The following is a 27,623-nucleotide window of genomic DNA, read 5'->3' as shown; positions in this document are numbered from 1 at the left end:
CACGTGAAATCTAAAGTAACGCATGCACTTTTGATATTTATAAAACAGCAATTACGCAAGTTCATGCTACTTACGCTCATATATGCTAATTTTTTATATGTGTATCTCTGAAAATTTACCCGATAATTTGTAGCAAATAAGAAGGCTGACGGCGAGGGAAGGAAATTCAGTCATTTCCTGTAAATCCATTTTTAAATAATAGACCAGAAAAGTTAAAACTGAAAGTAGCTGGAGGACCCTCCCCAGGACCACTTGTTATGTTATGTTATGCAGAGTTCATTCCTGAGCACGGCACAGCTAGCACGAGTCCCTTGGTAAACAAAAAAAACTTAGTAGTAGAACATCTTTGACCAGAGCTCAAGTTAACGATTTAATTGGGTTCCAAAAACAGGACCATAAGAACATAAATGCCATGATGGGTCAGACTAGAAGTTTATCGAGCCCAGCATTTTGTCTTAGACAGTGGCCAATCTAAGCTTCTTGAAAATACCCAGCAGATCGTAACGGGAAAATTTTTTTTTCTGCTGATCATTCTCCTTGTCTGCCTGCATAATAAATGTTAATGGACCTGCCTCCAGAAACGTATCCAAATCTTTTCAGAAACCTAGCTGTAGTACTTACCTTGACCACATGCTCCATCAACAAATTACACAGCTTAAAAAGACTTTCCAAAATGTGTTTTAAATTTGCTACCAGTTAGTATCATGGAGTGTTCCCCCCCAGTCCTGGGATTATTTGAAAGAGTAAATAACCATTCCCTATTAACCTGCTCCATTTCACTCGTGAGTCCGAAGCCCTCTATGGTGTTTCCTCCATTCTCCCTCAGTCACGTTAGGAACCCTTGAAAATTGCTCGCACTTGATAGCTCAGCCTCTGAGGTGGGGCAGAAGATGCTGCTCTCAGGTTCGCAGAGCTTGGTTATTAGTTGAATCTCCAGTTTTGACTTTCAGAGTAATGTGATGCAGACTGAGGAGGGCGGTACAGGGGAGGATGGGATGCTCTGAGCAAGCGTTCTGATGCTGGCAAAATGCTGATCTCCAGTTCCTCTGGGAAATGTGGCATGCGGTTTCTGAAACTGCTGAGCAGTAGAATAGCTCAGCAAAAAAAAAAAAAAAAAGAAAGAAAGAAGAAAAAAAATGAAGCATACTGCATGCCAAAGAAAATCTGTTTTCTAAATGATACTTTTTTTTGGGATTGTTTGATTCCAGGTGCATTGTGGATAGCAGAGTGACCCGTGTAGCCTGGTTAAACCGAACCACCATTCTCTATGCTGGTAATGATAAGTGGTCTATAGATAACCGGGTGGTTCTGCTTTCGAACACCAGAACGCAGTATAGCATCGAGATCCAGAATGTGGATTTGTATGACGAGGGACCGTACACCTGCTCAGTGCAAACAGACAACCACCCCAAAACATCGCGCGTGCACCTCATCGTTCAAGGTAAGTGGCAGTGCCTTTTGTTCTCATTATTTATTTATTTATGTAAGAGACTCTTATACCGTCCATCATATATCCTGGCAGTGAGTGACTCAGGCGGTGAGAGTTGTTGCTTGGATGTTTCCACCTCTGATGAGCCCTCTTCCTCCATACACATCCACTCCTCCTTGAGCTGAGGACAAAACTCAGTTCTTTCAGAATTGGCTCCAGAAATTTGTTAATGAACCATATGGCTGCTCACATTTGTGAGGGCAGATACCTGCAGAACTAAATGCTGCTTCAGTGATGGGAGTTTTGACCAGATAGTTCCGTGCCATACCGGCCAGGCTGGTCCAGGCCTATTTTTACTTTCATTGCGTCTATGGACTTACAGCTTCAATTTCTTAAGACTAGTAGAAAATAGAAGCTAATAGATGCAATGGGATATAACCAAGACTAGCCCAACCATTTTATCATAACATGATTTTAGCTGGTCATCTTACCTAGAAGACAATAGTAAAAGGGATCAAGGATTGTTCTGATGCACCTGTTAGCCTCCTGACATCTCTAGGCTCAGCACTTTTTCCAGTTCAAGTCCTTAAGTATCTGTGAACACGAGTCCACCAACAGGACATAGCTATAAAATGAATGGACTACACTATGCTTTTAAGCAGTGAATTACATTTGCTGCCTTACTCTACTCATTTTGGGCAAGGAATTTTTAGACTGAATGCAAAGTGTGTGGGTACTCTGTACCTAATTTCCAAAAGGAAAGTAAATGCATCTTACTTTCCCTTTGAAAACTAGCCACAGGTGCCAACTCTCTGTGGACTTTTGCATCTGCTCCTTCTGTACATGTTGGAGTCCATATTCAAAAGCCATTTAGGTGGCGTCTGAGTAGGACTAAAGTTAGCCGGTTTTGTGTGGCCGGGTAAGATATCCGGTTAAGGGGCGATGATAACGAAAAAACCCCGCAATCCTATGAGCCTGCCACCTGCGCCCAACAGTGCCCTGCCTTAGATGGGTTACAAAAAAGTAGAGGATGAGGTCGGTAACAGTTTTTTCCCCTCCTCCACTGCTCAACTGCTTAGCTATGGCACAAGCATCGGGCCCGAGTCATGATAGGAGGCTATCGCAATCCGGGCTGAAGAGAAAAAAAAGATATTTAAGGTACTTTAAGGGTGGGAGGCTTAGGGTTGGGATGGGGGAAGGAGGGAGGCCTGGAAGTTGAAGTGTTTTGAAAAAATAAACAATCGGACCCCGGAGTGACGGGTGGAGGGAGGGGGAGAGATGATCTATTTTTTTGTAACCCATCCAATGCAGGGGCACTGGGAGGGAGGAGGGACTGGGAGGGAGGAGGGGAGCTGCTTGGGGCTTCAGGCCCGCAATTTTTTTTTTAACTCTTCAGCACTGAACCGACTATAGACATTTGAATATAGCCAGTTAAATCTCGTTATTTGGCTAAGATTAGTCGGATAGCTTTACACATAACTGGATATTCAAAAGAATATATATATTTTTTAACCATTAACCAGCTGAGGTTAGCCAGATGACTTAAATCGGAATGTTCAGTAGGACGTTTATCCCACTGAATATCCAGGACAAGTTATCCAGCTAACTGTAGCTGGGTAACTTGTCCACTAAACATCCTACTGAATATGGACCTCGTTATCTTCTGAACCTGTCTGTATGACGTCCCTGGGAGCACCACCCCTCAATCCAGCTAAAAGTACACGAGCTACAATGGAACTTTGCCAAACTCTTAGCCAAGGGCCATTTTCAGATGGTTGATTTACCCAGGGCAAATTGATACTTATACTAATAAATGGCTTTGAAAATGTGCTTCTTAATTTTCTGCGTAATACTTTCGAAGCATTTCAAGATGACCATCTGTAGTTCATTTTGTAGGTTTCTAGTAGCAATGATTTCCTCAACTGATTTTTGGGAGGTATACAGTTATATGGCTGAGTAATCTAGGTGATCCCTTCACCCCTCCATTTCTCTGAATGAGTAGAAAATACTTTCAAGGATAATTTTTAATGAGACATTTTAAATATGAGGGCCAAACTGGTTTGTGTTCCAGCCCAGTGAGAGCACCTGCCAGTATGGGCAATAGCTATAACCTTAAAAATTGGGAGCATCTATCTGTGGAATCAGCCATTGAGAAGGCAATGCTGTTAGCTACTCTTTCTTCTTCTCCCTGTCCCATAAACCTTGCAGTATTTCATCATTACTGTGGCCGGCAGAGCATTAACATTTGTGTTTATAGTGATAAAACATATAGCAAATTTTGCAAAATGAAATTCTTTCCTTGTGCATACTCATGTGTACTCCCATGCGCAGAGCCTGGCTGAGTTATAACTGAGAGCAATCACAAGATCATGTCATGGAAATTCACAGCTCATTGCAGCCTGGCTTGGATTCCGGGAGCATTTAATGGCCTGCACTGTGTGTATCATGGAGTATAAGTGCATCAATGTCTGTATAGCCTGCACACGTGTAGTTTTCATAAGCCTCCGTGTGTTCATTTGTGCATGAAGTTGCATGTACATATGTAAGACTTTCATTACATATGTACATGCATGTGTGTGTGCTCTGAGTTCAGTTTGAATTTGTGAAGGTGTTCTGTAGGTATTAATGCCTTTATAAGCATATTTATGTGTTGAAGTGCATGTGTATCTGATGACCCTATGTGTAAGCACGTGTGCGGATATCTGTTGTGGAATATATGCATGCACTTGTGCAGTGGTATGTTATAGCGTGTACGGATGTGTTGGTAATTTATGTATGCATTTTTGGGCATTGGAATTTGTTTGTGCATGACAATGGGTGACTGGCAGAGTAAGTTCAGACAGGGTGGTTAATGATGATAGAAAGTTTGTTGCAGCAGATTATAAGAGTTGGCCTGGAACCCTTTTAGCATGACACGCCAGCTTGAATATTGGAATCTCATCTGGGACTAATTTTCAAATGCTGATGGCTGTATTGATTTGGAAACAGGCAGGGTTAAAGAAGGCATCGGTCATGTACACACAGTGATGCTCAGCTAATCCGCTGTCGATACTGCAGGTCTGAGCTTTATTGACAGGCTAATGAATAGAAAGGCATAAAATTCAGATTTTCTTTTTCCCTTCTTAAAGCAATCAGACAAGCTAAATGAAACTATACTGCTTCAAATGCCATTAAGCAGGACACCTTTCTGATGGTCCATGTGCTGAGTGGGGGTTTTCTGCCCATCTGGGCAGTCTGTACTTGTAGCACTGCAGCTGCAGTGTCCCCTTTCTTCACAGGCTGACAATTTCATGTGTCTGCCAGGTGGACCAGCGGAATAAAATGGATTTGAGCCAGTTCGGAAGTCTAGTTATTTATTTATTTAAAAGTCTTTACTTTCTGCGCCTTCCGAAGAAAAATCTGTAGAAGTACAGCTACTGTCTGCCTGATCCCTAGCTTAATTTATTAATGAATGACTCTGAGCTGTTCCCAGTAGAGTTCTGATTCCTGGAGGCTCCAGATGTTTTGGGGTTTACTCCACTCTGCAACCGACCGCTGAACCCAAAGAGCTCAACACAGCCTCTCTCAAATCTGAGCTATTCGCAAGTCCTCCAGGCACAGCACGCGTCACCTGCTACCCTGGGACCTTCTGCAATTAATGAGCAGGCTTGTTATTTCCAAGTTGTTGGGTTCAGCTCAGACATGGGCGTCTCAGAGTTTGTCCTACGGTCCCCCTCTGTCGCACTCCCGCCTCCGTTTTGGTGGGATGCCAGGGTAGCCCACGCCTTGGAATTTCTGTCTGTCACTGAGTTGAACCGTGGGTGGCTTAGTGAAAAGAAGAAAACTGGGAGGTGTGAGGCCAAATTTGTAAAAGTATTGTTGTGGTTAGATGATGCCTGCCAGCTCATTATACAGTGACCTCTGAAGCAAACCACGATCACACAATATTTCAGACACATGGGTAGCATGTAGCAGCATTCTCTTGCTGCAATGAAACCTTAGAAGCTTAAGTTATTATAAAGAAATCAAAGATCATAAAGGAAATGCATGCTTTTGAAATATGGTGTTGTGCAAAAATTGTGAAGGTTAACTGGAAGGACATTTATCTCAAATGAGAGGGTAAACGAGATGATGGGAGACGGAAGAACCGTGGTAGAAGACCTGGTCATAAGTAAACTGAGACTTGCTGGTGGGGTGGCAAATTAGCTAATGTGGTCCTGGAGAGCATGATAGAGAAAAACAGAGATCAAGGAAAGCAGTGACATGAAAAATGTTCAGATCTGGAAACCTAGGCACAGAGAGTACATCATGATTGCCAGTTTTATAGCAAAGATGACATTTGATGATGATGATGATGTTATTATATTTGAAATTCTTGAAACATTGCATCCTTCATCCCCCAGCCCCTCTTCTACTCCCCTTCAATTCACTTGAATGCCAGAAACCTTCTTTCCCTATTACAAATGTATCTCATGCATTGGTATCTGATTAGCTTATGGAGCTTATGATGCCTTTTGGGACATCGTAGTCCAGTTTGGGTAGGGTCATACAGCACTCAGTTGCTAACATGGTTTTCCCAGAGATGTAGGGAAATTGCAGGGGAGCCAGCTTAATTTACCAAATCAAATCTTACAACATGTTCATTTTTAATTTTTACAATAGAAGGACTCATGTTACCACTTACCTTATGCACATTTGACATACCCAGCACAATATGGGTAATGTTTCCTTTAAAATGTGTGCCTTACTGCTTTGACAGGTTGCAAAAAAAGTGCATTTTACAGTATCTAAGCACAAAAAAATACTTTTCTTTAGAATTAAATGCCTTGGGATTTTATTATTATTTAAACGTAACATTTGCATGATAGAAAACTGCAGAACTTTTAAGGGCGAATAAAATCTGCCAGTATTGGTATAATAATGCCCAGCTTTTCATCTCATTATCAGTGCTTGCGACCCTGTCTGCTGCTTTCTATTGTTGCTTCACCAACTAATCGCCCCTTCTCTTTTGTTAGGTATAAATGAGTTTTTCCCTCTTCATTCTGGGCAAAATTAATCTCTAAATCCCCTGCTATTGTTTGATGGTTAATTACCTGCCTCCAGGAGGCAAGCAGCTTTGGAATTCAGGTGAAAGGTACCAATGCCTTCGCAGAGGGCGGGAGAAGCAAGCCAGGTGAGGGAAGCCGGCTCTTGACATGGTGTGGCTTCTCCGTATGGGATGCTGCTTCTGCTGCTGCAGAGGCAAAGTACATTCTTGCCAAGATATCATTTGGGTTAAGAATGTATCGGTTTAGAAAAAAAGCCCCTATTCTTTCTTGCATTGCTTTGTTTCCGGAGACTTCCAGTCTCTCAGGACTAAGTGATTCATTTCTCTTTAATGGCTATAGCTTGTCTGTGCACACCAAGGTAAGCAAACCAGGTGAACTCCCTTGGGCCCATTAGTCACATCATAATAATATTGATGGCAATGCAAAATTATAATCAATGGACATCGCACCATAAACAAAAAAAAAAGTTCACATAATTATCATGCCATGACTCTAAAAAGCTTGAAATCTAAAGGCCTGATGTAATAAGACTAGAGTAAAAAATGATTGCGGCATTCAGGGCAATAATTTCCTAACGTGCTCACTAAAAACAAAGGTATTTCCAAATGCAGTAAGCTAATAGCATGCAAATTCATCAGAGGTTTTATAAAGCATGCAAACCTAAAAATGTGCATAAAACAATGACTGGTTTGCATAAATTATCTTCAGATGTATGAGCAAACAAGGCCATGGAGTATCTCACCCGTCTTCCTCACAAAAGGCCCTTCTTTCCTCCTCATCCCTGACTTCTGCCAAATTGAACTGCACAAGACTAAGATCTGCTCTGTTCCCAAGACCTGGAGTGAGGTGTCTCCTTTACCCATCCACCAGGAGCCAAACTATATCGCTTTCCAGAAAAAAAAAAGCCAAGGCATGGCTATTCAACCAGCCCTTGGGCCTTTCCCCAGTTGCCTCATTTGGAATATTGTGCCATCCAGCGGCACTCGCTATTAACTGTATTAGCTATGTTATGATATCTTAATTTCTGTAAGCCGCTTTGAGACCAAATCTGACAAAAACTGGAATCTCAAATATTCACAAATAAATAATAAATCAGGTTTAATGCACACAAACCATGATTTAGGGTACAAAACATGGTTCTTGCACACAAACCATGTTTTGTATGCATAAATCTGGTTTGTGCACACAAGACATGTATTAGGAGCATAAACCATGGTTTGTGCCCATTGTGTGCAGAAAACATGATCTGTGCACCCAAAAACGGACAAAACATGAGATGGAAGCACAACTTTGAAACTTGAGAATTCCACATACAAAACATGAATTACAAGTTCCTAAGGAGCACAAAACATGAGGTAGGCACACAAGTTATGCTCCTTAAAGTTGTGCGCATAAAACATGAGTTAAGAGCATAAGATTTGTGCGCACAAAATCCACATAAATTGGATTTTATGCACATAAATTCCCGCTGCCAAGAATTCCAGGTTCAGCCCCATAGACTAACACTAGCCCTGGAAACTTTACACTGCCTGAGACCAGGAATTCTGAGGTCCATATTCAGTCACAGTCCAGACAGTAAAGTTAGTCGTATAAACTTATCCAACTAATTTTAGAGGTATATGCAATAGTGCAGCTGCAGTATTGAATATAGCCGGCAAAGTTAGCCCGGTAAGTTATCCAGTTAACTCTGAATATTATGTAACCCCCCTCTCCGGTTTAGAGGCCAGGAGGGCAGACGCATACGAGGGTCCCGGGGCCAATCCTTTAACCTTCTCCCACTTCAACACAGTCCAGGGGCCCCAGGACAGGGTTCTTTTTCCAATGGAGGGGAGGACTAAATCTTCCAGGGTCCTAGATGGCTGGGGTGACTTTGTTAGTTGCCTGGGGGGGGGGGGGGGGGGTAATAACCAATCTCTATTCACTTTGAAGGATGTGAGTGCCACAAAAGACTCTGGAGGCTCAGATTGAGAATCCAAACATAAATCTTTACTGTCAGAGTTCTTGAATACTAAAATGGCACTCTCACAACAGTTCTTGCTTGGCTTGATAATTTACAGATCTTCAATTTATCTGTTCAAGAGTTTTTCAGTATTAAGCTGGGAAAACTCTTACCTCTATGGATTAGACAGGCAAGTGCCCCGGTCGGGCAGGGTGTTCTTAGATGGTATGGAAAATCCTTCCAAAAATATTGATTGTAAAAAGAATTAGTCTCTGCACAGTCTCCCTTAAGTGTCTCTCTCCCAGGTTATTGGCCCACTCTGTGAAACCCAAAACTCAAGAAGGAGAACAACTCGAGAAAACTCTCCTACTCTCTTTTATAAAGAGCAGGGGACTGACCATTCCAGCAACTAGAAATGGAGGACTCCTTCCTCCATTACCTTCCTGGCCTAGCTCACTGGATTCAAGATAAAGGATCATCACAATCGAAATAAGCTTGATATTTTATTTATTTATTTTATTTACTTAATTTTCTATACCGATGTTGGTATTTACCTTCACACCGGTTTACAATGTTTCATAACTAAAAGTCATAAAATACAATACAAATTTTAAACCAATCAAACAAATAACTATACATCAGAATCATTCTTAACTTAAAATAAAAGAAACAAATCATGAAGTAAAATGATAAACTTAAAATTAAATAATCTCATTAAAACATGCCCATTAACATAAAATAATTAAAAAAATAAATACATAAAAGCATCAACATATGTAAAACATTGAGCATTACTAGCTGACTACTACTACTTGGAATGCTTGTACAAAAATCCATGTTTTTAGTGCTTTCTTAAATTCTTTTAAATCTTTCTTGAGCCTTAATTCTACGGGTAACATATTCCATAGACCTGGACTGGCTAATGAAACAGCTCTTTCCCTTACAGAGGTAAGTTTAGCAATGACAATAGAAGGAATTATAAGAAGACCTTTACCCGCTGAACGCAGATTTCGTTGAGGTGTGTGAATGCGTATAACTGCATTCATCCAGTCTACTTGTTCTGCATAGATTGTTTTATGTATCAAACATAAAGTTTTAAATTTAATTCTATACTCAATTGGTAGCCAATATAATGCAGAAAGAACAGGGGTAATATGATCTCTTTTGCTAGTACCGGAGAGGAGCCTAGCAGCGGAATTCTGTAAAACTTGAAATGGTCTAAGTGATGACTGTGGTAGATTAAGGAACAAGGAATTTCAACAATCTATATTGGTAAATAACAAAGCCTTAAGAACAGTTCTAAATTCGTCATGATTCAATAAGGGTTTTAAGCACCTAAGAATTAACAATTTATGGTATCCTTCCTGTATCCGGCTAACTTACTCCTCCCCGAAACGTTTTACTGCTTTTCTGTGCACTTTCCCGGTGCCCGAAGAAATTAGCGCCTACCTTTGGGTAGGCACATTTTGCAGCCAAACCGCAAAATGTGCGGTTTGGCTGCACATTTTGTTTTCTGAATCGCGCGGGAATACCTAAAAGGGCCATCAACAAGCATTGCATGTTGCAGGCGCTATTAGGTTCGGGAGGTTGGATGTGCGTTTTTGGCCTCTTACTGAATAAGGGGTAATGCTAGCACGTCGAAAACGTGCGTCCAATGGCGGGTTCAATACAGTGCGCTCCGACGGAGCGCACTGTACTGTATCGGCCCGTAAGTTATCCGAATACATTTTAGCCATGTAATAAGATATCTAACTATTATTTGCTGCATAAATACCCAAATATTTATTTAGCAGGATAATTTCTGAGTTATCAGACATTGAGGTAGATCTTAAAACAGTATGCCGGATTTTATAAGATACGCGCATAGCCGCGTGTGTCTTATAAAATCTGGGGTCGGTGCACGCAAGGCTGCGCAAAATCGGCAGCCTGCGTGCGCCGAGCCGTGCAGCCTGCCTCCGTACCCTCTGAGGCCGCTCCGAAATCGGAGCGGCCTCAGAGGGAACTTTCCTTCCGCATCCCCCCACCCCCCAGCCCTACCTAAATCCCCCCCTACCTTTTGTTGTGCAAGTTACGCCTGCTTGAAGCAGGCGTAACTTGCCCGCGCCGCCTCCTGACCCCTTGTGTCTGGGGTCAGGGGGCGGTCCCGAGTCCCCCGGCACTGCGGCCTGTGCCGGGGGACTCGGGACCACCCCCTGACCCCGGACACGCCCCCAGGACATGCCCCCGGACTGCCGACACGCCCCCTGGACACACCCCCTCCCACCCCTTTTACGAATCCCCGGGACTTACGCGCATCCCTGGGCTTTGCGCGCGCCAGCGGCCTATGCAAAATAGGCGTGCCGGCATGCGCAGGGCTTTTAAAATCTAGCCCTAAATGCTTCTGAATATGGACTTCTAAATTTCCAGGGTGAAGAAAGCATGAGTTAACCCATTATGTTCCAGTGTCCTATTTAGAGGATAGCTGCTTTAAAAATTTGGAAAATAATGGGTTAAGCCTACACACTTCTCTGCATTGGAGAGTAATACTTAATGCCTTCATTAAAGATGTGCGTTTATCACATCTGTTTCGGTGGGTAGTACAGATCTGTTTTGACTTTCTAGTACATGCGGGAAAACTCTCCATTATGCTGCCCTTTTGATGAGTAAATTGAGTTAGCTGGGTTTGAAAAACATAGAGAAGACAAAGAGAGAGAACCCCTAGTTCAGAGTCCACCAGGTTTATGAAAAAGAAGTTCCAAGCCCACAAATATGTTGCATATGACTCCAGAAAGAAGCTGTCAAGAAATTGAGTACTAGCATTAATTCTGAGAGTTTGAGGTTGTACCCAGCATACTGCGGCTTAAGAATGAGGTTCATTCCTGTCATGGTAGGCACACAACAGCCCTGTCTGGAGACCCTAACTCTAAGATAATGTGTGTATCTATCTAAAAATCAAAATTTAAAAATATGACTTGTCCAGCCTGAGAACCCCCTTAATGAAAAAGCTTTAAATTCCCACATAAAGAAAACTAGGACTTGATCACCCCATCAAAGATGACTGGGTAGTTGGCAACAAACTCTCTTTACACTTAGAAAAGGGTCCATCTGTTGTCAATATAAACAATGCCATGGCTTTTATGACATTTTCATGCTTGTGTCCAAGATTTTATGTATTTATTTTCAAGACACTGAATGTCATGCTTTTTCTTTTAGGGCTCTTGAATTATATTTTATGTCTTCACTTTTTATAGGATTGATTTTGCAGTCTGTAGGTTATATGGTACTTAAAATAAACACTATTAAACTTTGAGCAAAAAGAGAGAAATGCCTTAAACCAGGAACTTAGATTATAAATCATATTTAGAGGTGATGGGAAACACCTGTAAATACTCTCTTGTTCTTTCTTTGCTTGTTGTGTCCTGGACTCTGGTATGCTTGTGATTTAATTGGTAAATCAAGTTTGCCAGCCAGTCAGAGGTTTTATTTTATTTTATAGTCCCAGGTTACAGAAAGGGTTATAGAAAAATATCACACTTTCCCCTTCTCAGCCTTTCCTTTCACATATTTTTTTGGGGAGTCTGTAAGAGAAAATGAGAGCATTATTTTAAATGTTGACTTAAATGTACAGAAACATAAGCATAGAACATAGAAATGATGGCAGAAAAGGACCAAACGGTCCATCCAGTCTGCCCAGCAAGCTTTTGGAGGCATTATGGTAGCATCTGCCACACCATACAAGCCGCCCCCATACTTAGTTTCCCAGATCGTCAAAGTCAGTGCCCTTGTTGGTTTCTGTCAGTCCAGTTTTCCATTCCCTCTAGTTGAAGTAGACAGCAGTGTTGGACTTGCATCATCTCTATGCTTATTTGTTTTCCCAAACTGTAAAATTCATGTCTTTGTTGGTTGTTTGAAACTGATTCCCCTTTTACACTTTTCCCCCTGCTATTAAAGCAGAGGGCAATGATGGAGTTTAGATAAGAAAATTTTCCTTTGCAGCTGTCTTATGAACACATCGGTTTACATTGTAACTGTGTTCAAGAAGTACAGGACTTCTTGTTGTACATTATAACTTCAGTAAATTCTTTTAACATTGTAAATAGTTCTTATTTAACATTGTAATTATTTCTTATTTAGCATTGTAATTAATTCTTATTTAACATTGTAACTTTAAACTTAATTCATTTTTACTCTATTGCAGATCTTAGTATCATCTGCAAAAAGACAAACTTTACCTTCTATTCCTTCCACAATGTTGCTCACAAAGATATTGAACAGGACCAGTCCCAACACCAATCCTTGTGGCGCTCCGCTTAACACAGTTCTCTCTTCAGAGTAGGTTTCATTTACCATCACTCACTGTCTTCTGTCCATCAACCAGTTTGTAATCCACGCCACCACCTTGGAGTTCACTCCCAAGCTTCTCATTTTATTCACAAGTCTCCTATGCGGGACCATATCCAAAACTTTGCTGAAAACCAAGTAGATGACATCAAGCGCTCTTCCTCGATCAAATTCTTTTGTCACCCAATCAAAAAAATCAATCAGATTAGTCTGACAGGACCTTCCCTTGGTGAATTCATGCTGCCTTGGGTCCAGCAATTTTCCTGAATGTAGATAGTTCACTATTCTTTCCTTCAGCAGTCTCCATTAATTTTCCCACCATCGAGGAGAGGCTGACTGGCCTGTAGTTTCCAGTCTCCTCTCTGCTCCCACTCTTGTGAAGTGGGACTACCACTGCTCTTCTCCAATCACTCGGCACCACTCCCGTTTCCAGGGATCTATTGAACAGGTTGTGCAGCGGACCTGCCAGCACATCTCTGAGCTTCCTCTTTATCCTGGGATGAATCTCATCAGGCCCCATGGCTTTGTCCACTTTAAGTTTTCCTAGCTCTTACCATACATTCTCTTCTGTAAATGGAGTTTCATCTACTCCATCCCCATCCACTGTCTTGTTATAGAAACATAGAAACATAGAAATGACGGCAGAAGAAGACCAACCGGTCCATCCAGTCTGCCCAGCAAGCTTCACACATTTGTTCTCATACTTAACTGTTTCTCTTGGCTCTTAGTAACCTTATGTTCTAATTCCCTTTTCACCCCCACCATTAATGTAGAGAGCAGTGCTGGAGCTGCTTCCAAGTGAAATATTAAGTTTGATTAGTTGGGTAAGCGGCAGCATAGCTCTCTGCCATGAAGCAGAGGGCAATGCTGGAAATGTGTGAAGTATCAGTTTTTCTTTTCCCCTGTCATTGAAGCAAGGAGTCATGCCGGACATGCACCGAAAGTGAAGAATGCCTTGAAAGTCACATTAACTATCATCAAATATTGAAAAGCCTAATAATTGGTAATACCTATAAGCCCATGAACCCATCCCTGTTTTTTTTTCTTTTTTTCTTTTCTTTTTTTAATTGGGAGATGGATGCCCTTCATCCTTCTACTCTGTGAAGGTGGACACCTACCACCGGCCACTGGCATCCCGCTCCGTTAATGCCTCTGTGGCTACTGCCGCTCCATGCAGTGTTTTACTACCTGCTCTTTATATGCGTCCTCTAGAACTGATGGATCCCATCCCTGGGTTTTTTTATTATTTATTTAATTGGGAGATGACAGCCCTCCATCCTTCCGCTCCGTGAAGGTGGACACCTACCACTGGCCACTGGCATCCCGCTCCGTGAATGCCTCTGTGGCTACTGCCGCTCTGTGCAGTATTTTACTACCTGCTCTTTATATGGACACCTACCACTGGCCACTGGCATCCCGCTCCGTGAATGCCTCTGTGGCTACTGCCGCTCCGTGCAGTATTTTACTACCTGCTCTTTATATGTGTCCTCTAGACCTGATGGATCCCATCCCTGTTTTGTTTTTTGTTTTTGTTTTTTATTTAATTGGGAGATGACAGCCCTACATCCTTCCGCTCCATGAAGGTGGACACCTACCACTGGCCACTGGCATCCCGCTCCGTGAATGCCTCTGTGGCTACTGCCGCTCCGTGCAGTATTTTACTACCTGCTCTTTATATGCGTCCTCTGGACCTGATGGATCCACAATATTTATCCCATGCCCCTTTGAATCTAGCGACAGTCCTTCCCCAGGGTCTTCTTTACTGAACACCATGCTGAAGTATTTGCTTAATATTTCCACCATTTCTTCTTCTCTCTTCACACATTGATCCTAGTCACTTTTCAATGTCATTATACCACTTTGGACCTTTCTCTGATGTATCTGAAAAATGTTTTCTTATCTCGCTTTACCACTTTGGCAATCCTTTCTTCCACCTGACTTTTTGCTTTCTTGATTTCTTTCTTTGTCTTCTTCAGTTTCACCAGATATTCTTCCCCGTGTTCCTCTTTTTTTGGATCCTTTATATTTCCTGAATGCTGTTCTTTTTGCTTTTATTTTATCAGCCACCTCCTTTGAGAACCATATAGGTTTCTTATTTCTCTTGCTTTTGTTTACTTTTCTAACATATAGATTTGTTGCCTTTGTAATTGTTCCTTTTAGTTTGGCCCACTGTTGCTCCACCTTTCTCATTTTCTCCCAGTCTTCTAGTTCTACCTCCAGGTACTTCCCCATTTTAACAAAGTTCGTATTTTTTAAATTCAAAAGTCAGGTCTTCGTGTGACTTCTCCATATCCTATTTGCAATGTTAAACCATACCGTTTGATCACTGGTGCTGAGGTGGGCACCCACCCGGACAATAGAGACATTATCCTTGTTAGCGAGCACTAGGTAGAGTATAATTCCCTCCCTCGTGGGTTCATTACCATTTGAAAGAGACCTTGCAGGGCATCCACTATATCTCTACTTCTGTTATATTGCGCAGAAGGTATTTTCTAGTATACGTCCTGCAGATTAAAATCTCCAACAATCAAAACTTCTCTCTTCTTTCTCACCTTCTGGATATCTTCAGCCAGATGTCTGTCTAGTTCTTCCATTTGAGCTGAAGGCCTATGCACTATCATCTTCTTTTTTTAGGATGGCCCATAATGCTTCTTCTTTACCCTTGCAGTTAATTGATGCAATAAGGGAGAGAAATGAAAGAATGGCGAGGTACAGAGAGATGGCGAGAAGAGCTGAAGTTCAGTGCTGAATTCAGCCATGTTCCTGGGGAAGCATTGCCCCATTCCCCTCCGGGAAATTTTATTGTCATACCTCCACCCCCTGCTCCCAATCAAATAAGATGGATAACTTATGTATTGAACTGTGTTTGCCTGCTAGTTTGTTCTTTTTCCCCCCAAAATAAAAATGATGAACTGAACCCTTTTGTATGTGGTGAATTGGTGTTTTCAAATGGCAGGAGTGGGAGTTGGGCCTGGGATGTTTCAAGCAGGCTGAAATAAGTCAGTGGTGTCCCTACAAGCTTGGCATCAGGTTTGTGTTGGAGAACCCTTGTCTCCTTCTCCAATAGTGAGTAAACCAGCACTCATATACTCACTTCCTTGTTACCATCACTGGGGATCTGGAGAGTTGCTTTCCTCTAGGGTGTTGCCCCTTGGCCCTTGGATTCAAGCAGATTTTTGGGGGAGAGAGGCTCAAATGAAATTAAAATACACAGTAGTAAGTCAACATAAATGCCTTGAAATGAAGATAAACAGGGTGCGCATGAGTGCAAGTAAAAAAAAAAAAAAAAAAAATGTCCAAAGTCAGTCTCATAAGAGGGGAAAAAGAGAGGGAGTCAGAAAATAAACACACCCCCTGCTTCTTGAAGGATTTTTCTTCTTCCTTTGGGCAAGCAAGGACCCTCAATACTTTTTAGCCCCTTTGGAAAAAGGCAGAAAAAGACTTAGCAGTTCTTTCCTGTGCACAATACTGAAATAGTTCTCTGTGCCTAAACTGTGGATTTTAGGGGATGATAAATTGATTTTCATTGGCTGCAATGCATAGCATAGTGGAAATTTTAGTTCTGGAAAACATTTCTCAACTTCCACAGCAAAGGAATGTGAAAGTACTAAATGGAATGGGCCTCCCTGCTTGCAGTCTTTTCCGCAAAGTCAGCATACACCTTAACCCCAGAATGTCTGTGGGGAAAACAGAGCCAAGGAATATAAATCCTGTTGGTGCTGGGATAGCAGGCAAGTGACCAAACAGAGGCTTAGATTTACTAAGACATGAAATAGCTACAACAGAGTTTAACATGAGATAAACACTGTATATCGCACAATATAGCCATATTATGCGATATTAGGGCCTGAAATCCAACCATATTACAATGATCTGCTTTGTGTGGCATTTACATACAAGAATTATGCAAATATATGCAAAGCAGCTTGTCATAAGTTTGGCTGCTGGCAGCCTCCCCACCAGTAGGAAACCTCCCTGGGCCATACTCTGCCCTGCTCTAGCCACCATCTTGAAAGCTGCATGACACAACAAGGCCAGCCCTATAAGAACCTCCCTCACAGATTCTTTGGAGCCTCATCATTGAGTTACCTTGGTTCCTTGCTTTGGCCAATATTGCCTTGCCTTTGCGTCACCTTTGTGGTCTTCTTGCCTTGCCTTATTTCCATGTGGCTTTAGCGGCAGTCTTGCCTTGTTTCCAGTGTGGCCATTCTACAGAATGTCCCATTGTTTGTCAATGTTCAACCAAGGGTACGTGTACTTTTGATGTATGAATACAACTCTTATGTTCAATAATACAAGTTCTTATTTGTCTCTTTCTCTACCCTATATAGATTAATTGGCAAGGATAAATTATGGCCTAAATAACTTGACTAGTTTGACAGTCAAAGTGTTCAGAAATTTTGTAAGGTTTTGACAAACTAGGGTGAGAAAACACTGACAAATCCAAATAATGTATGCGAACAAAACAGTGCCCACAAGCACTTTTCAATGGATTTGACCCTAGATAGTCGGATGGCTGACATAAGATTTTAATTTTTCTTAAACATAAAAATGGGTAACTCATTAAAAGGACCAACTCCTGCCAGTATGTGCCAATTTTTATAGATGATAGATTTGATCATAACAACCCTATTTGAAAAGGGATTATAGAGACAATACGATTCAATGGGATCTGTTCGGTGTTTCTTAAAAGGTTATCTCGATTTGTGTAGAGGACTCTCTTATAAGCTCGCTGAATGCATTTATGTGTATATCCCTGATCTAAAAACCATTGGAATAGTTGCTCAGCTTGTCTTTTATACTCATGTATAGAAGAACAAATTCTTCTTAAAAGTATAATAGTGTACAAATTTCCTTCTTGGATTTGTCAGTTAAGGTTGATAATGTGATCATTGGCACTTCTCTCTATGAAAAACCCACAGATAAAAATACACAGGACTATTTTGTTTAAGATTTCTAGGGTAAAAGTTGGACAGATTCAATAGTGTATTTTTATCTGTGGGTTTTTCATAGAGAGAAGTGCCAATGATCACATTATCAACCTTAACTGGCAAAACCAAGAAAGAATTTTGTACACTATTATAATGTAAATTTAAGGTTGGGATCCTGAAGGTTTAACCGTTGGGTAAAATCCTCCAATTTTTCCACAGAACTAGACCAAATGGAAAAAAATATCGTCAATGTAACATTTCCATATAATAATATTTTGCCAAAATGGAGAAGAATATATATATATTTTTGTTGAACTTGTGCCACATACAGGCAAGCTTACCTTGACAGGAGTGAATCTCACTCGTAAACCAGGGTATGTTGCGTATAATCGTAATCTCTCAAATTCGCTGCTAATTCCTTTCTTAATGCTTTCATTGTGCCAAAGAGAGCTTCCTTTCCTAGATGCACCTGGAAATTCCTTTTAATCAGGCCAGGGGCACCCAATGCAATTCTGTGTCTTTCTTCCACATTCTCTTGGTCTGTGCATCGTTTGATATTTGAGGATATTTTCTGACTCCATATGATCCACAGAATAATTGCTCGGAACTGACACTTCTGTGGGGGAAGTACTGTTCTTGTGCTTTTCTCCTTTACTACTATATCCGATTTTTCTTGCATCAAAAGTTTTATCTTTTGGGTTGGGGATATCCCAGGTGATCACAGCTTATTTCATTTTCTCAGGATTGTATTCCCAGTGCTCTTCTGGTGCAGTGACATCATAATGTTTACACAGTACCCAATGAATGAGGCATGTCACCTTATTATGCTTTTCTGTACATGGGCCATCTGACATCATCATGACATTTCTAGCTTTGTTTTACAGAATCTGCATTTATCTGTTTTACTGTTTTTTAGTATGCTGGCTGTAAACCATCCTGTCCCATAATTCACTAGCCTGTGCTACTAAAACTGATGCCTTTCTAAATGTCACCATTTGATTGATTTATTCACTAGTTACATACTTATTTTTTGGATTGTTTTTTTTATTAATTATTGTATAATTTTTGATTGATTTTTAGCCCCTGAGGCAGCCGTCATACGGACGGCGAAACTCGGCCTGAGTCGGGCACTTTTTTTAAAAAAAAAAGTCTCCACTGCAATAACGATTGAAAAAGACTTGGGCATCTACTCTTTTTGTGTTTTCCTACTAAAACAAAGGGACATGCCATGAAACTAACAACCAGTAGATTCAAAACAAATCATAGAAAGTATTTTTTCACTCAGCACATCATATCAAACTCTGGAATCTGCTGCCACAGGATATGATCAAGGTGACTATCATAGTAGGATTTACAAGAAGTTTGGACAAATGCCTGGAGGAAAAATCCATAGCATATTGTTAACTAGGTAGGCTAAAGAAAGATATTGCTATCCCTGGGAGTGAGTAAGAGGAATTAATTCTTCTTGATAGGGTTTGCCAGGTACGTGCGACCTGGACTAGCCACTGTTGGAGACAGGATGCCAGACTCGATGGACCTTAGTCTAACCCAGTCTAAGCCGCCGCCAGCATGGCCACAATGTTCATATATTAAGAGGGGGTTTGCTTCTCTTTCGCACCACTTTAGCCATCTAATTAACCTCAGCTAATTCTTCCCAGGAGAAGAGAAAGTATTTAAAGCCTCATTACTTTCCTAGTCTCACTCAAATGCCATTCATTCTGTACTCTGAGGGTTGAAGGTCAGAGTGAATGGCTTCCTCCTGAAAAACAACTGTGCCTGTTGTGGCATATCTTAGCGGGAAAAATCCCTTATCATAAATAGAGATGAATTTTAAAAGCTTGGGACATGTGCCGAAATTGGGAGATGGGTGAGCATTTAGCACTAGTGTGTGACCACCCTAGTTTATAAAGCGGACCTATGTGTGCCCAAGTGCCGATGCGCACATATCTCGCATTGGAAGAAAAAGGGGTGTGGTGTGGCCGGGACGTGGGGCCAAGAGATGTGTGCGCAAGTACCTATCTGCCTGGACGCGCTAATTAACTTTACTTCTGCTATGGAGGAGGTTATGCGCACATGTTATAAAATAGCCACATCTCTGGCCACGTGTGTATATGTGTGTCCGTTTGAAAGTTACCATCCCAGTGTCACAGTGTTATTGGAACGCCAGATATAGTAGAGTGTAACACTCCCTCTTGGGACATCAACTCTATAGTGTGTCGAAACCATATTTCACCGGATGACGGCTGCGTCTTTGATGAAATTGGCTTGTGACTTGTAATGCAAACCAATTGCAATTTGGAGAACACATTGATTATAGCCAAAATTACAGGTATTTCATTCCATGCTTTAGTTTAACATCATGGCTCACTAAACTAAGAAGAGAGAGAGAGGGGGGGGGGGTGTTTTTGCCTGCATGAGTGGAGATCTACATTTTCTTTCAGCACCTAATTTCCATGAATGCCCATCGGTCTGTCTTTTGCTTCTGGCCACATCCTTTCATTTCTTGCTCTTTAGACCCTTCATCCTGCACTTTTTATTTGCTGCCCATGGAGACTTTTCTTCCACACACTTTTCTTAGTCTTCTCTCAGAGCCCAGCACCTGAGGTTTTTGTCTTGCTGCTTCCTAGATTCTGTCCTCCTGTCTCGTAGGGGTGACTTTTCAAAACATTCTGATGGTAACTTTTAAGCAGGCACACAGGTGCACATGTGCGCGTTCGTCAGCCCGCACCCAGGGACGTGGCCTTTTTATAACATACGCATGTATGTGCACGCATGTTATAAAATAGCCTGACGGGGCACGCATGTGCGCACAATTTTAAGTGGACGCATGCCTGTGCATGCAAATACTGCTTCTACCATGTAAGTGGGGGGATTTTAAGACACGTGCACATACGCTATTACCAGTTTTACCAGTTCGTTCTCAGTTCGCACAGTTGAGGAATAGGACTTCCATACCTTCCTTCTCCCCTGTCGGACCCGACCCTTAAAACCCAGCTGATCTATCTTTATTTTATAACTTACACGTCATCCACGGCAGAAGTTAAGTTACGCAGCAGGGGACCCGCCTAAATATTTCTGCGCTAATATCAAGTTAAAATCCAGGAACGTCCATGCCCCGCCCCTGTTTTGAACTTTTCATTTGTGCATGTAGCAGCAAGGGTGAGCATATCCAGGCGGCTTTTAAAATCTGCTCGGCATGCGCCAGTCCAACTTGTGCATGTATCTCTTGGTTTTGTCACGCGCCGAGCTTTTAAAATTCATCTCCATGTGTGTAAAAATGAGCATGTATGTGTGTAAGTAGCCTCTGCTCAAGTATTCTAAATTTTATAAAAGTTGAAAATGTGCACATACTTTCACTTTCATGTGCATATATATATATACACGTGGAAAATAATGGGGAGGTCTAGGGGCATTCCATATATAAATTGTTATTTTATAAGATTGCATGTAGATTTGGCAATTTATTTGCATAATTTTGCACCTGCTAAATATCTGGAGTAAGTGAAATTAAACATGTTTATTGTGTACTACTGGTCAGGTGGGAGGTCTGGGTGAATTGGGAGGGTTCAGGCTGATGAACCAGGAAGATCTCGATGACCTGGAGAAGGACTGGACCAACTGGTCGACTAATTGATAAAACTGGCAATTTCCTTGCCTGCGTGTGTTGGAAAATACACTGACTTGCATGCAGAAATCCCTTTATACGTGAGTGAGTCCTGCTTTACTTTTGCACATAAAATACATGAGTACATGTTTTTAAAATAGGTAGGAGAAGTACACGGGTTCAATGCATTGATATGTTTTCTTTCAATGCATTGCATGCATTCACACATAAGCTTATATTTGCGCGTATGTTGTGGGGTAGAGAGATAAATAAATAAATATGTATATTTTATAAAATAAGTGTTTATCATACATGTGGTTTATAAAATACTAGTGTAGATCTGCTTGTGGCTACATACACGTGTATATGGTACCGCACTCATTTGTCTGAAAGTTCTCCTCGCTTTTCTGTTTCTCACTGCCTGCTTCTTAAGTTCATTCTTTCTCATGAGGAGGACAGGAGAGAAGCGAGAATACAACAGTTTTGAAGAAAGAAGGCATTGCTTGGACTTCAGGAGAACAAATCAGCTAAAAAATGAAATAAGGAAATCCAAAAGATAAGGAACCCATTCTTTCTGCCCATAGTATCTTTTCTTGCTGAGTTTCTGCATTTTGCATGGTGCAGGCTAAGCTCATGTTCCACGTCTTCTTTTCTCTTAATTTTTAATATCGGCCCCAAGATAAGCACCAAATCAATGCAAGTGCTTCTGCTTGGCCCTTCAGCTCTTTTAGACAGACCAGTCGCGTGTTCTTTCTCTGCCAACACATTGTCCTTCGGGAGGGTATGTCTGTAAAGAAGGCAGCAACTCTGTCTCCTGCAGAGTATTTTTCTACATCATTTGCTTTATTAAATATTGATTTTCTGTTGAATTATTAAACTTTAGGCTTGAGCATCAATTGAGCCAATACTTTAATCTGCCTTTCCTTTACTTTTATATATTTTTTTCAGTTTCTTTCTTTTTTTGGGAGGGAGAGAGGGGAAGCAACCTGGATGCCTGAGTGATCAAAAGGTCAATCTAGAGCTGAAAGCTGTGAATAAATGGTTTGTCTGTAAGGGCACGTATGAAGGAGGTAGAAGGAAGCATCTAAGACGTCAATATTGTGTAGCGCAGTGAGCGGACGATTTATCCGGCTAAAGTTATCGAGACAAATCGTCATGGATGTTCAGTGAATTGCTGCCTATTAGGTCCTCTGCTGAATATAGCGAGAAGACTTCTAGTTAGATAAGACTCATATTCAGATTGACCAGACTTAACTGTATAAGTTATCTGGCTAACTTAGCTCTGCCCCTGATCACCTCCAATTTATCTGGCTTTTATCTGGGTAAAAGGTTAGCTGAATAAATTGGAGGCATTCAGAGAGGTGAGAAATCCAGTGATTTGTCTGGCTAAGCCTTTAATCCGTCCAAATATTAATCCCTAAATCAATGTTTCCCAACTTTTTCCAATCCAAGGCACACTTATATTAAATATTAATACACAGGGCAGTTCTACCATTAGGCAGGGTGAGGCAGTCCGTTCAGGTGGCAACATTTTGGGACAGCAAAAAGTGCCCTCCCCCCCAAAAAAAAAAAAAAAAAGTAACCCTTTTGTGACTGCCTCATTTCCATGTCATTTCCTCATTTCCATGTCAAAAAGAAACTTCTAGTTTCCATGTCAAAAAGAACTTCTAGTTTCTTTTTGACACGAGGCACAGCAGGAGGAGAACGGTGTCATTTGAAGGAAATGCCGGTGAAGTTCCCACCCCCACTGGCAGGAAGACAGCGGCACGGTTTCAGGAAATGCCGGTGAGTTTCCCACCCTCACTGGCAGAAAGACGGAGGTGCAGTTTAGGAAGTCATGGTGAACGCCTGTGTGTGTAAGAGAGACAGCCTGCATATGTGTGTGAGAGAGAGAGAGAGCACCCGTGTGTACATATGAAAGCCTGCATGTGCATGAGAGTGAGAGAATCTGCATGTGAATGAGAGAGAAACTGTGTGTGTGAAGGGGAGAAAAAAGAAGATAAAGTTTGTGCAGTCTCCTTCCCCCAAGGCTTTGACAATTTCTGGATAACTGGAAATCAAAAGATCTCAGGTATTTATTTTATTTCTGGTCTGGAGAGCTAGAGATTTTTTTAATCCCATTTTAAATTTTAAAGTGTTTTCATGTGTCTGTTTTGAAATATTTTATTGGTGTTTGGGAAATAGAACAAATTTATGTAACTTTTTTAAATTATTGGATGTTTGTCAGCTGTTTTGACATTTTATTCTTTCTATTAGTATGCTTTTAATATTATGAATGATGTTTTTTATCTCTTGATTTTATTACTTGATGTTTTGTGAGGAATGATGATGTTTCTGTTTTTCTATTTTTGCACTGCATAATAGTCAGGTTTGTGGTTTCCAGAGCACGCTGTGAGTGAGAGTGAGTAAGCAAGTGAGCATGTGTGTGAGCAAAAGAGAATGAGTGAGCCAATGAGCATTTGTGTGAGCAAAAGGACTATTTAAGCCAGTGGGCCTGTGTGGGAGCCAGTGAGCAGGTGTGTGAGCAAGAGTGTGAGAGAGTTTGTGACATACAGGCCGATACAGTCGAAGCGCACTGTTAGCCTGCTATTGGATGCGCGTTTTCCCTTACCCCTTATTCAGTAAGGGGAGGAAAACGCGCGTCCAACCCGCGCGTTTTCCTATGATATTAAGTCCAACCCGACTTAATATCATATCGTTTTCCTATGATATTAAGTCCAACCCGACTTAATATCATAGTGATATTAAGTCGGAGGTCCCGAAGAGTAAAAAAAAAATTGAATTCGACCCGCGGCTCAGTTTTGCCGGCGTCTGGTTTCCGAGCCCGTGGCTGTCAGCGGGCTCGAGAACCGACGCCAGCAAAATTGAGAGTCGGCTGTCAAACCCGCTGACAGCCGCAGCTCCTGTCAAAAAGGAGGCGCTAGGGACGCCTGCATCGCACGCACCGGTGAGTGGCCGGTGCGCGCGCCAGGAGCCTGCTCTCCCACAGACTTTACTGTATCGGCCCGATAGTGAGCATGTCTTGGAGAGGGAATATGTGAATCAGCATGTACACGAGAGAGAATATAATGAAGTTTGTATGAGAATGAACATGTATGTTATATATCAGAGAAAGGGGAAAGTTTGTGCACATCTCCAACTCCTGACTAATCCATGACAATCTCAGGGTGACTAGAATCTAAAGTTCCCAGGTACTGCGAGCAGGGGATTTTTTTTTAGCTTAGTTTTAAATATTGGGTGTTTGATGTATGTGTTTTGAAATATGTTATTGATGTTTAAGAAATTTAAAAAAACAAACAATATTATATGTTTGTAATCACTGGCTGTCCTATTCATCAGCTGTTTTGAAATATTTATTTTTTATGAGTTTGGTTTTACAGATGACTGATGTTTTATATTTCTTGATTTTATTCTTTGATGTTTAATGAGGAATGGTGAGGTTTCTATTTTTCCATTGTTACACTGCGTAGAGTCTCACTTGTTGCGGTTTCCAGTTTTTGTCTGCATGTTACTATTTATATTAGCTCTTTATTCTTTATGTAGTGAGGATCTGTCTATGTTCTGTTTGTGTGACTGAGGTAAGGTACTCTTTTGGCATGTAGTGTTTGTGTACGGTTCTTAATGATTTGTTCTGTTTTCCTAATGGTAAGTGATTTGGTGTTTTAGGGCCTGTTGTAATAATTGCAGTGTTGTCTTTTGATAGGTAGGGTTGTTACTGTGAGGGTCGACAGTTAGTGCTGTTTTGAAATGGGAGGTTTACTATATCGTAATTGTAGATTAGTTTACTCGTGGTTTTCTGAGGGCAAGCCCACACCCAACACTTGTTAAAATAGGCCTACCATATGGGTTCCAAGTATCTTTTTTGCAGGGGTTTGTGTTTGGCACCACAGTAGTAAATATAAATATATACATGTTGTAAGTGATGTTTTTACTTCATAAGACTGTACATTGAATGTTCTTTTTCCTATAAACTATCATCAATGCATGATTTTTAATTGTATGTGAGAAAGGGCGGGGGAACAAAGCTGCGAGCTTTGTCTAGGGGACCTAATACCCTTGCTACTTCCCAGGAGTGTAGGGTTCCTGGGAGTGTGACCAGGATTGCCAGCTTCCTAGAAATTTTAGAACTGACACTCTCTCTGCCACATCTCTAGGAATCCTGACCCTACCTCCCTCTTCCCCAGCATTTCAAATCCCCCAAAAGACAAAACATTTAAGGGGGAACCCCCATCTCTTTCACTGGTTTGACCTGTGCCACACCTTGGGGGGGGGGGGGGGCAGGAGATGCCATCTCATTGCCTTGAGTCATCCCTGTTAACACAAATAACGTGTGGCACGCCAACCTCCACTGAGCGGGTAATGAGGGCCCAGACAAGTCTCGTATGGCCAAAAGAAAAGCTAGGAAAGCACTGAAAAACATCATCGGTCTCTCTTCTAGATTTTACAACAAAGATAAGAGAGTGAGCAGAGACGCACATGGAACTCTTACAATGGAAAAGCTTTCCAGTGGCTTTTGGAATTAACTGACAAGCTTCTGTCACAGTAGGAGGCTCTGGCAGCTCCCACACACAACCAGCTTTAAGCAAATGTGATTATCTCTATAATCTATATAAATAAAGATATATTATAGAGAGCACAACAAGTATGTAACCAGTATATATAGCGTTCAGATAACTGCTGCTGGTTTTGTTTCTCCAGTTCTTAACCATGATTTTTTTTCTTCCATTTCCATGGCAACTCGGGCACTGTAGAATGACATCTAAGTTGCGTTTGTGGGTTATCCACAGTTTAGTACATTTTTCAGTGAGACTTCCTTGGGCTTCAGCCAGAGTTTGCCTCTTTGTTGGGCATAAAGGAATCTCATCTTGGAGCCCCCTCATCTCTCCATTCTTTAAGATAAGCAAAACACCCATCTGCCCTAGCTCCTCACCCTGCAGATGCTGATGCTCCTGCTCCCTCTGCTCCTCATTGCGTACAGTTCTGCGCCTTCCTTATCCTCAGCTCCTCTCCACATATGCACTCCTCCTCTCTCTATCCCATCCCCTCAGTTCCCGAAAATGAACAGACCTCTCCACTCCTGGACTCCTTATCTCTCTCTCTAAGTTAGAGAAGCCAAAAATTCAAGCCGTGCCCTGCATACTGTCTGTAAATTCCCACACTCTGGGGCTCATGCTATATCTAGGAAGGAGAGGCATGCATGACTACATGGGCAACTCATGTGCTCAGAAAGAAGCTCCTACACATTTAAAAGCCAACACTGGTGTCTTATTGCTGTGAGGTGCTGAGAGCAGAGCCCAAGTGTTGATCTGCACCTGAGCATCAGACAGTAGTGACTTTTTTCCGTGGCACATCTGATCAGATCTCACAGCACATTAGTTGGGAAGCACTGCCCTGCATGTTTGTAGATGTTTGGAACTTGTCTGCAAGTTGTGGTCCTTACTCTTCAACATTATAAATAAATCTGTGCTGGGCCTCATTTGATCACAGTAGCCAAGGGTTTAGGTAGCTGGAGCACTTCTTCATCTGTGCAGTCAGTAATAGATGCAAATGTTATGACCTTTAGTAGTTATAACAGGGTAATTCTTGTATGTAAGAGGGTGACCCCATTGACATCTGTGCAGGTGAAACCATAATTAAGAATATGATGGTCTTCCTAGAGAGAGTTGTCCTTGCAGTGAGTGAGTTGAGAGAGAGAAAAAGAAACTGGCCCCTAAACCACCACCAACACCTCACCTAAACCAACACCTCATCTCAACCTATTAGATGACCCTCCTATAGAGATATAAATACTTCACTACTGTGAGGGCCTTGTAGATAGGCTCTCTCTCTCTAAGATGCAAAAATAGGAATAATCGCAGGGTGTGATAAGTTTACTGCACCATGCGATACTACCGATGCAAAGCGGTATGTTATTGTGTGGTGAGGTAATTCTAAAATTTCCCTAAACACGCCTCTTTTTTCTTAGCACGAGTGTTATTATAACACATTTTGATGAATCTAGGGGTTAGGAAGTCATTTACTTAGCGGTGGTACTTTCCCTCAGAGGAGGAAAATACCACAGGGAATTGCACTATTCGGTATCTCAATTTAAGAAACCCTGAGTATTTTCCCCAGTGGTAAAATACCAGAGGGAAAAATACTGCAGCTTAGTTTCTCAACAAATTTTGCATGCTGACAGCCGCCCAGAGCCACCATCTTGTTAAAAGGCTCAAGCAGCCCAAAGCTCCCTCATCCCAATGTCCCGGTGGTTTTGTGAGATCTCCTGTCGCATCCCTCTGCTACCTGTAAAGGCGGCTCCAATGTAAGAAAATTAAAAGTTTTCAAACATATGGTGCAAGACCTTCCTAATCCCACCGTTTGTCATAATTTCAGC

General features: G+C 41.6%; 1 protein-coding gene across 8 annotated transcripts in view; it reads left to right on the top strand.

Moving 5' to 3' along the window:
• LOC115074156 (neurotrimin-like) overlaps positions 1-27,623 on the top strand; it is a 1,324,894-nt gene that overhangs the window by 1,066,951 nt on the left and 230,320 nt on the right. For all 8 annotated transcript variants that reach the window (XM_029573369.1, XM_029573367.1, XM_029573373.1 and 5 more), the window contains one exon: positions 1,209-1,441. In XM_029573369.1, coding sequence (XP_029429229.1) covers positions 1,209-1,441 — 233 coding nt within the window. The remainder of the gene's footprint in view (positions 1-1,208; positions 1,442-27,623) is intronic.

Source organism: Rhinatrema bivittatum, chromosome 12, assembly GCF_901001135.1.
Source record: "Rhinatrema bivittatum chromosome 12, aRhiBiv1.1, whole genome shotgun sequence".
Lineage (NCBI taxonomy): Eukaryota > Metazoa > Chordata > Amphibia > Gymnophiona > Rhinatrematidae > Rhinatrema > Rhinatrema bivittatum.
Note: the sequence above shows the minus strand (reverse complement) of the source record. Positions and strands in the feature narration are given on the sequence as shown.